Consider the following 11,387-nt stretch of genomic DNA (forward strand, 5'->3'; position numbering starts at 1 on the left):
TCATCGATGATCTCCAATTTAGCATTGCTCACCATTTTCTTCTATACAAATTTATAGGATTATCACATAACAAATATTAATTACAAATTTTTAATGCAAAAATAAAACTTATATTTCTGATGTAAATATAGTACTTAATAAATAATAAATTTTAATTTTAATTAATATTTATTAATAAATAATAAATATTCATAATTTTGTATCATTCTTCTTAAGATATAGACCTTACCTATCTCATGGGGTTTTAACTTATTTAAATCTAAATAAAACAAAGTGGCAAAAAGCATCTTTCATTCGATCGCTCTAAGGTTGAAGCCCTAGTAGTAAAGCATGACCTCCATGCTTATCTATTTTATTTTGATCTTCCTTGTTTTGTTTGGACGAGAGACATGGGTTTAATGGACATTTGATGGAGATCTCTAGAGTTTTGTTGAAGAATTTTGAGGGCCTTTTGAAAAATTGTATGAAGATTTTGTTGTTGATCATGGTGGATTTTATCTCCATTCATTCTAGAAACCAAAATCTAATTCTCCTATTCTTTTGAACTCCGATTAAACACACAAAAAAGTGATGAAAATGTTTATCCTATTTGCACTCTCATGCTTCATTTGAACTTTGACTTAAAGAAACTAAAAAGGAATCTATTTTTTTTCTATGTACATATTCAGAGGTCTTGGTTGTGTAATAAAGATTTCGTAGAAATGATGAAATATCAAAATTCATTTATGTTTTTGAAGGGTGACAACTTTATCCTCCTTGTTCAACGTATGACTTTCACTGCTATGTTGCAGGTCATGGCTATATCTTTTGAAAATGTCTGTTCAAAACCATTATCTCATACTATTAACTTTGCTAAAAAATCTTAATGTTTGCTCAAACTAAAAATTTATCTTTTTCTTACCTAAAGTTTGCATTGTTGTTTTGGAAATATGGTGTTTATTGAATTGATTTTATTGTTGACTTTATGAAGGAAGTGATTTGTTTACAAGTATTGTGTTATCTTGTCAAGACCTTGGAGGTTTCCCTTAGAACTATTGTTGATGTCATATATCATGTTGTTCACAAGTTCAAACCACACCACTTTCCTCTTTTCAAACTCACTAAATCTAAATATAAATTGATACTCTAAATATGGATTTTTTGTCATTTATGAATGAGTTTCTACTTCATTAATGAATGCACTCTTAACTCTCTTTTTTATCTCCATGTTCTTATTTTGTGATCAATTACGATAGTCACTATTATGTTTGAGATGTACTTGCCTTGACAAAATTGAGCCTATGTTCCCTATAGCATGATAATTATCCTATAACACCTTTTATGAATGAAGCAATTCATATTTAATGTTCATCTATTCATCCTTTATCTTTAAGACCATTCTTGACTCAGCCCTCGTTGGAGCCTATTTCAACCCATATGTTGAAATTTAATAAATATACGTATACTTGCACATGAAACAAACTTCTTAGATAAAAATAATTATTTCTTTAATTTGTCATTCCTCTTTCTATTTTGATATCTAATTCATGGCATTGCACTTTTCAAGCTTCTTGCACTTATCTAATATTTGATATTAATACAATGTAAGTTGCAATGACTATATTATGTTCCTGTTGAAGGGCATATGATTTGATTCATGTTTGGGGCTCTAACCAATCATTTTCAGTCCTCTTGATTCATCTAGGGACTAGGAATGACAAGGAGTAAGCTAATGTGAATATCAACCCAAAGGCACTTCATGCAATGATGGATATGCTTCTCTTTACTATGCTCTCTCTTTGTTTCATTAAAAAAATACACAATGTATTTCTTGTATTGCATTGGACTAACTATCCCTATTACTTGTGTGGGTCCTTTAATTTTCCTTTTCTTTCTAATGAAACAACATTTGCAATCTTGTTTTCAAGCTTGTGCAACTCACCATACATCTCTATTTTGCAACAAAATAAAGCATTGTAAAGTGTATTGCAAAATGAAAAAGCCCTTTTTTGTCCCCCTTGTGTACCTTTGTTCTTACTACAAAACACTAAATGGAAAATTGAATGTTTTTTCCTTTATGAAACACATTGAATGATAAAATTGAACTTTCCTTTCCTTTAATTGTAATAAATGCAATGACTTAAGCAACATTAAAATGAATAAATACTTTCCACCTTAAAATTAACATAAGCTTAATCAACTCTACCAAATTGAGTTGTAGGTTCAAATTGGTAACAATTAGAAGTGTGTGATTCCAAATGACAAGGAATGATAACCAAGACTAAGTGGCAAAATACGCATGATGACAATAATGTAAGGGTGATCTCATTTTATGTAATAGACACGCAATCTAAATTTTTAAACCTAACAAATAACACATAATGACTAGTTGAAATTGAGTCCAATTTATATCTATTGACTTCATCGATAATAAAAATTATTAACAATAATTTGATGGGAGGAGGCCATGTACTCCTTGGCTAAAGATTGGAGCATTCTTTGTTATTTTATTTCATTTTTTTCCTCCTAGTTGTTATTTTCTTACGATAATTAGATTTAATGTTAGCCATGTGACCAATTTTGTTGGCTTTTGTTGTTGTTTTTCTATTATGATTTATCTATATTTACATACCAAATTTAGTTCCCTTCTCTACTTGTTATAATATAAAAAATTAATAATTAAAAAAATATAATTCATCTAAATAATACTTTACAAATAGTTTTTTAAAATAATAATAACATATAATTATTAATCAAAATTAAATCTATTGATCTTATTAAAATATAATAATTTATTCAAATAATAAATTATTATGAGACTTGAGGAAAATAAACTGAAAATATTTCAGCATGATGGGCATGCCACGATGTTCATCTACGAGATGAAGAATGGGCCGGAATGGGCCAGTGTTGTTGATAATCATGTTGCTTTTGAAGAGACTCCTAAACGGTTGCTTAAAGAAATGAGGGATAACAGAGGCCCCTTTTCTAATAGATTGGAGTTCTTTGCTCATATGCTTGAGCGAAAGAAAGTTACTTGGATGGAAGGAGAGTTTGGTTGGACCTCCTGGATCAAAGACCATGATGAAATCTTGGAATAATTTCTCTGATTTTCTTTTTTGTAATCTCAATAACTGTTACATATTGTGCTAGTTGTCTGTTTATGGTTTCCTGCTGAACTTGGTGGTTAAGGTTCGCCTCCCCTTTTGACATTGTAATTATCTTTTTTGATCAATCGAATATTTAATTTTATTTTTTTAAAATAAATATATTAATCTTATTAAAATATAATAATTTATTTAAACAATAAATAAAATTTATTTGACAATTTTTTTTTTTAAAAAATAAACTTAATAAAATCACCAACTTAATCAAACTCATATATAAAATTCTAAACTCATCATCCACATAAACATATAATAAAAATCAAAGGCTAGAAATGCACGGTATGCACACTTTTCCCATACAATAAGAAAGAATGGAAGTGCACTAAGCCCATAAGGTGGGATTTAGTTGGAGATGCCAATTATGGCCAACAATAAATAGCTGCAACTATGTAATTCGCATTATTTTAATATTTTTAAAAAAAAATGACCAACAATCATTAGGATATTTTTATTATTATGGGTATCCTTGCCCAAGATAATTTTTACATCCTTTTCATACCTACAACGAATAATAATAATAACAATAACTAGTTGCACTTTAAACATGTGAACACATACGTTTACAAGTGTACTAATTGTGCACGAATGTCTTATCTTTTATCCATGCCAACTTTGACCATACATAATTGACCACATTAAATTAATTTATGTATCTTGTTTCGTCCAAAATTGAGCTTATTTCTTAGCATAGGAATCATATTCTTGTCGATGAGATATGAAGCCAACAAATAAAAGTAAAATAAAAGCACGAAATGGAAAAATATTGTTTTATAGTGGAAAGGCTCTACTTCAAATTTTTAATAAATTGATGCAAAGACAATCTACAATATGTGGAAGGATGGAATTGAAGGAAGATTCTTTTGTCATCATTATATACTTTGGTTTTTATTTATTCAATCTTTTTACTAATCTTTGATAACTTCTTTTAAAAAGTGATATTTAAATATATGAGTGTTTGAAAAGTCTTAATGTTCCATTTTTGTAGGCATCATTTAGGGTCTGTATTGTTGGAGGAATTGCCAAATGCGACATTCACCTACGTTATAATAAGCTCATTTTGAAATTTGCCCATTCTTAAGATAATGTTGGAATATCATTTGGACTTATTTGGTTGAATTAAAAGAGGAGTCTTAAGACACATATTCTGTGTTTGGTTGCAAGAATTGAAATTGAAACTGCAATAAGTTTTTTGTTTTTATTTTTTAAATTTGAGTATTTGAGAAAAAAACTATTTTTGAGCTCCCTGACTATGCCTATGTCATTGCTCTTCTTACCACATTTCAGCAAAAAATAACTTCCCTCAATCTCCCATCCAACTTGGTTCTTCGCACTTTGAATTTAATGCATCTGAATTTATGTTGAATCCCAATTTGTGCATTGGGGTACAAAGCAGGCAAGATTGGATTGGCAAAATGCAAGGGATCTTCCTCAGAACAGTGCTTGTAGTACATGCCATTCGAGTGAAGATGAAGCTCGAGCGAGATTAACAGCTAGAATCGAAAACATAACAAAATTGAAACAAATAGAAAATGTTATTGTTTTGTATGTATGTATGCTGTAGGATCGGTGAATGTATTTGGGCATGAGAATTTATAGACAACTTCCTACATTCTTTGTGTTCCTTAGTAAAAGGTATACCACATCCTTTGGCGGCTATGGAGTGAGGCACAATGGTTGTGAAGAACGACTAGTTGTGCTCGACCAAAATACTATTTTTTCCCCTCCAATAATTTGGCTTATGTGTCTAGGGCGAGACCCAATGAGATATAAAATTCAATTTTTTTAAAAATGGAATAGAAATAGGCTATTCCTATTCCACCTTTTTAAGTAGGAAGTTTGCTATGCTCATTTTGGGCTAAAATTAGAATTAATAAATTCTAATTCTACTTTACGTGTTTACAACCAAACAATGAATTTCCAAATTCTAGCAATTAGATTTTCCTATTCCCATCCAAACCTTGCTACCAAATGGGCCCTTAAGTGTAATGAATATCAAGTAATTTATTTATTCTTATATAAAATAGGATCATATGAATCATATAAAATACAATTTATTTAGATAAGGTCAAAGATTTAAATTGATATACCATTCTTATAGGAAAAACCCGACATACATTTGACTCAAAAGTTATACAATTGAATAGTGATATAAACATCAACCCCTCTATAGTATGTAAATATATTATTGATTCTTTAACTTCAAAACTTAGAACTCCCAATATGTCTTTATCATTTATGTCACTTAATCTGTAACTTGGACCACTTTGAGAGTAGGAAATGGTCCTTTAGTAGTCTTGTTCTTAAGCTTGGGTATTCTAAGATCAAGAACACCATCATCCATCCTAGCACGAGCATGCTCAATATTTCCATTATGAGGAAGCAGAAATTTTCTCATATATTCCACCTTCCACCACTCACCATCACCTTCTTCCATGTCCTCTTCTTTGTGATTCCACACTCCTCCTATCTTCAGAATCTGACCATTCTCCACTGTGACATTAATATCATCTTTCTTCATCCCTGCATACATGCATCCACCCAAAAGAAACAACACACTCTTCAATCTTTGGAACTTCAAGTAAGCACAATTATAATATGAGATCTTCGCATCTGAAAATATCTAAGATCATGCATTTAGATCAAAATATCATGAAATCCAATTTCCAAAATCATGAATTTCCTTCCAATGTTCCATTCTTAAAGAAAAGAATTGGTAGCTCTCTTGTAAAGAAAAGGTACAATATAATTGTATCTTATATATTTTAAGATTGACACATGGAATTGAAAGGAATTATATCAAGTAATGATATACACTACATGATATTTTCACATCAAGAACATGCATTTAGATCAAATTTATGATGGCATTTGTTCTTCAAAATCATGAATCTCCTTTGAAATCATTCCACTCTTAATTTAAAGAAGTGAACCTCAAAGTAGATTGGAATACTAGAAGAAAAAGTTATAACACAATTGTATGTTAATGTCTTGATATTGATAACTGAAATTGAAAGGCTCCGAAGTTTGAAAGAGAAAGGACACAAATACCCAAGTTCACATTCTGAATGACTAAAGCCAAACGTGAAATTAAAATAAGTCAAAGAGGTAGGTTTAAAAGTAGACTAAAAACATTTGAAGAAAAACTTTTGACATATATGTAAATCCATATTTTTATATCGTCAAGTGAGATTGAAAGGACCCATATCTATCAAGGAAGAACACCCTCTAATATATTTAAATGTCTTGATATTCATAACTGAAATTGAAAGGGTCTGAAGTTTGAAAGAGGATCCAAGTTCACTTTCTGTTTGACTGAAACTAAACATAAACTAAAACAATTCAGAAAAGTGAGTTTGAAATTTGAGTTCCTAAAATGCTTATTTGTGATATTGATTTGTGAGATTAAAAAACCTAAATCTATAAAAGAACAGGTAAATAAATACTGAAATACATGTCCTAATTGAACAAATCATATATATATATAATTGACTTTGATATTAATAAGCATGACTGAAAGGATCCAAATCTCTGAAAGAAGAGGTAGACAAATACCCAAGTACATGTTCTAATTGAACAACAGAAAACTGAAAGGAAAAGATTTGAAACATGTACAAATGCGTGTTTTTGATATTGATAAGTGAGATTAGGAGGACTCAAAGAAGGTAAGAACATAAACATACCAGGGAGGTCACAGCAGAGAATGACGCTATCATCTGTCTGAAACCAACCCACTCTAGACTTGGAGAGTGCCACTGTTTCTTGGGGCCAAATGTTGTGGGGAGTAGTATCCCACAAAGCAAATGGCTCAGAAGGATCCATGAAAGAGCCAAACAAGAAGGGGTCAAATAAGTACCCGGACCTGAAAAAAGTATCCAATACATCTCTCCTCGGCAAGAAGAATGAATTGAACATCACTTCAGTGAGAGGCTCCTTCCATTGCTGCCCATCTCTGCTGCTGCTAGCATTCCCACTGGCTCTAGCCTCCTGAGATACGGCCATTGTAGAGAAGAAACAAATCAAAGCCCCCAAATCCTTAGAACCAAAACGCTATAAGTTGCTTGGCCTTGTTGTTGAAATTAAGAGCGGAAATGGCCATGCCCATTTATAGAGATTGGTAGCTAATGATTTTAAGTATTGGGGGTTATTCACAGCATATATTCCTCAAGCACAAAGAGAGGATATGGAGGAAAGTGACGGGACCGGCAACCATTTTGTTGATGGAATATAGGGAGGACAAGTTTTCTTCATAGAGGGTCCCATATTGATGTTTGCCTGTAAAATGCACGTTATTCTCCCTCCACCGACCACTTGGGGGAAGTACCTCTGTTCTTGCTACCGTTGATTTGTATGCATGGGAATATATGTTGACTAGCACAGGGCAAAAGCAATACAGGGGTTTGGCACGTTGTGTTTTTTTTTGTTTGTACAACCTTTCTTAGGGATTAAGATTTGCTTTAAACTGCTCGTGTGGTTTGGTTTGTGCCTTTTGTCGTGTGAACATATGGGGATTCCTGCTTTGCTTGTGTTGTAGGAATCTATAGGAGTTGGAGAAGTTGATTGCTTATTATTGGGTTTGGTTAGATGGGAGGGTTATGAAGTTGTAGATGCTCAAAAATAGTTCGCATCTACAACCTCATCACTTCTTCATACTAATTTGTTCCATTTTCTCATTCTACTAACTTCGATCGTTTGGCCAGGTTGACCATATTTTGTCATTTGTATCCCCTTTCGTATCAATTTCATATCAACTCAGAATCATATCAAATCAACTCGGAATCATATCGAATCAACTCGGAATCACCTCAAATCAACTCGAAATCACCCCAAATCAACCCAGAATCACTCGAAATCAGTCCTAATCAACCCAAAACATGTCAAACATCCCAAATCAATCATCATTTATCCGCTCCTAGGCATTGTTGTGGCTTTCAGTGCCTTGGAAACCTATCAACTTATCAATCTTATCAATCTGACCTTAGTACTGTCATGGCTCTCAGTGCTAGGTCAAAATATCATTCATGTCATTCAATATTTGACGTTGTTGAGGCTTTCAATGTCAGATCATGGCATCATCAACCATTTTAATAATATTGACAATGTCCGTCAGTGTTATTATGATCGAACCTTATCAATCAATTTCAATCCTATAGCATTTACAATGTCGGTTAAATGTTACATATCAATTTATTCATGTCATGTGTCCTTGGCATCTTATCAATTTCGATCTATCAATTAATTTGACCATGGTTTTGGTCTACCTTTTCATCATCTTATTTGATTTCCATCATCGTCACATTTTCATCAAAAGATACGGTCGCATTCATTTAATCAATTTGGCCAATCATCTACTAATTTTCTCTATAGGATTAAATAACCCATAATTTAATTCTATTATTCTCACTAATTATTCTTCCTGATTATCATCCTCAATTAATTAATTTTATTAATTAATTGATTCATTATCTGCAAACCATGGAAATTTACAATTTCCTAAGTTCTATTTTCCATCATTAAATCCATTTTCTACTAATTCTTATTTTGTGGAATAAAAGGATTTTTAATTCAAATATTCCATAAAATATTTCATCATCATGACACTTGGATGTGACACCTCATGGATTCTCCTTTGACACTTGGCTGAGATTTGTCATAATCAAATATTATTACCTTTTACGCATGTCCCTATTTGGCTTATTCGTCATAGATTCTTGACTTTAAGGGGGTTGAAGAATCTTATGACGCATCATAGATTCTCTTCCAAATTTGACTCTCGTGTGTCATAGAATCTTACTTTTGGCATATTCTGTCATATGCGTCATAGGAATTATTATTACCTCTTACGCATGTCCCTATTTGGCTTATTCGTCATAAATTCTTGGCTTTAAGTGGGTTGAGGAATCTTATGACGCGTCATAGATTCTCTTCCAAATTTGACTCTCATGTGTCATAGAATCCTACTTTTGGCATATTTCTTCATATGCGTCATAGGAATCTCTTGCCACATCGCATGTCTATGGGTGACAAATCCAATGCTCTCACCCTACGTGAAAATTATAAAATGGACACCCTTCCTCTCATTTCAGGGCGAGAATGCTTAAGTCTTGAGTCCTTGAATCTTTGAGTTTTGAGTCTCTACTAATTTGCATTTTGCATTCTCGCTCTCACAATAAAATCACACTTCAAGTATTCTCATGGCTTTATCCCTATCATAGGCTTTTGCTTCAATCTTGTGTGCACTACAGGCGAATTGGAGCTACAATCATTTGGAGAAGAAAGAAGGACATGGGAGCTACAAACGGAAAAGGAATTTTTTGATTATGTTTGCTTTCTTTTGATTAGTTTGGCTTTCATGGTAGACTAGTGGGTGCTAATACATGTTGATTGAGTTTGTGATTTGCTCATAGTGTGTTATGCTTTTAACCCATTTTTCTGGTCCTACAGAAGTATAAGTTTTGAGTAGTGGAAGTTTCAATTTAGATTAGGTTCTCCAATGGAATATTGAGACTATTCTATCTTAGACTTCTTTTAGTACACTGTGGAAGTGTGATCAAGATATCATGAATAAGAAATTTTGAGTCTATGTTAGGATACGTATAATCAAAGATCTTTTAGTTTCTATTAAAATATATTATGTTAAAGTTAGGTATGTATATTTGGTACTAATATGGTGGAGTCCAATTGCTTTCATTCTTTGACCAATTTTGCAAATTCAAATCTTATCTTTTGGCTATTTACAAGATCATATCTTCAGAGGGAAAAAACTAAGAAATATCTAGAGAGTTGTAGGTAGAGTTGAATCCTCTTGCAAGAATAAGGTTGACCTTAGTCATACTCCTCAATGTTTCCTTTCATTTGACTAAAAGCCCTTCTTACAAACGCTTAGATAAATAGGATCAATTAGAGCATCTATCCTTGAAATAAGAGAGATGATTGAATATAAAGATACCAAATAAATCATCATCTCTAACACTATCTACAAGATTTAGTGGCAAGAGGTAGAAAAAAATAATGCTAGTTATAGCCCCACACACAGATGAGGTTGGAAAATATGTAAAGAAGTCACCTTGAAAGAGATTGATTTCTAGTCTCAATCTAGCTTAAATTTTCACAAGGAAGAAAAGAAAGTGAAGGGGAAAGATCCCTCATAAGAACCAATTAAACCTATAGAAGTAAAATTTATCCTTGTTCCTAAGGAAACCAAATTAAGCATTAAGGATGTAAAGAAACTAAAAAAAAGTGGAAGGGTATTTTCATATTATCTCATGAATTTTTTAGTGGTCTATGGATCTTGTGGTTTTACAAAATTTCTAGTATCACCTTTCTTGGTCAAGGCTCAAATCAACAACTATTTTGGGTAACTTGCTCCTCCTCTAACCTTTATTTTGCCTCTTCAATATATATAGTCTCAACCTCCTTTCTAAAAAAAAATCTAAGACACTTAATCTCCTATTCTAGTATCTATTATAAGATAATTAATCACAATGAAGGTAAATTTTACTATGGTTTTCAGTCTTAGTAATAACTCTAAGTTGGTCAAAAGGTGAATTTACTTGGAAAGTCCATATAAGCAATCTGTATTAATCCATTTCTACATCCCGCGACATCTTCAAATTAGAATGCATAATTTTCACTCCAAATCAAGAGCAATTATTCTTTTCCAAGGGTAGAACTAAATTCAAGGAGCATAAAACTACATCAAGACATCTTTAATTATGATTTCATGATGATTTAGCAAGTGATTGCATTGATCCATGGAAGACTTATCCTAATAACATTGCATAATCAATTGGAGTCATAATTATTGCAAATAAGAATTTCCATTCAAGCATTTCAACCTAGATTTCTACTTCAACTTGTCAAATTATTGTAGGGTTGAATCCCAACTTTTTGTTTGACTAAGGAAAACACCAAAACCATTTTTCTCCTCTTGTGTGCAACTTCACTTTTAGCTATAAGCTCTTGATAGAAACCAAAGACATAAAAGTGTTTAATATGTAGAGATAGAGTGTTAGTTCAAAACCTACTAGAAAATAATTAGACAACAACGCTCTGGGGCCTCATTGCCTAGATAAGAGTGTTTTGGGGCACCAGTATCTTGGGCAAGGGAAATTTGGGTTTTTTTATTCTCCCAATTCTAGTTGAGGTTTGGTAGGAGGCACTTCTATAGAGGTTTGGGGTTCTAGATCTAATTCAATGCTAAAAAATTTACCTAGTAAGACAATGAAACCCATACCTGCCATT

At 32.2% G+C, this 11,387-nt stretch overlaps 1 protein-coding gene across 1 annotated transcript; it reads right to left on the reverse strand.

Moving 5' to 3' along the window:
- Positions 1-5,235: 5,235 nt before the first annotated feature.
- LOC149556357 (18.3 kDa class I heat shock protein-like) lies at positions 5,236-7,257 on the reverse strand. The gene is made up of 2 exons (XM_089785859.1): positions 6,827-7,257; positions 5,236-5,666 (listed from the first exon to the last, which is right to left on the reverse strand). The coding sequence occupies exons 1-2, from the start codon at positions 7,143-7,145 to the stop codon at positions 5,389-5,391; spliced, it is 597 nt and encodes a 198-aa protein (XP_089641985.1). The 5' UTR covers positions 7,146-7,257; the 3' UTR covers positions 5,236-5,388.
- Positions 7,258-11,387: the final 4,130 nt, after the last annotated feature.

This window comes from Cupressus sempervirens, chromosome 5 (genome assembly GCF_028749045.1).
Source record: "Cupressus sempervirens isolate cs-2001-9-10 chromosome 5, ASM2874904v1, whole genome shotgun sequence".
Lineage (NCBI taxonomy): Eukaryota > Viridiplantae > Streptophyta > Pinopsida > Cupressales > Cupressaceae > Cupressus > Cupressus sempervirens.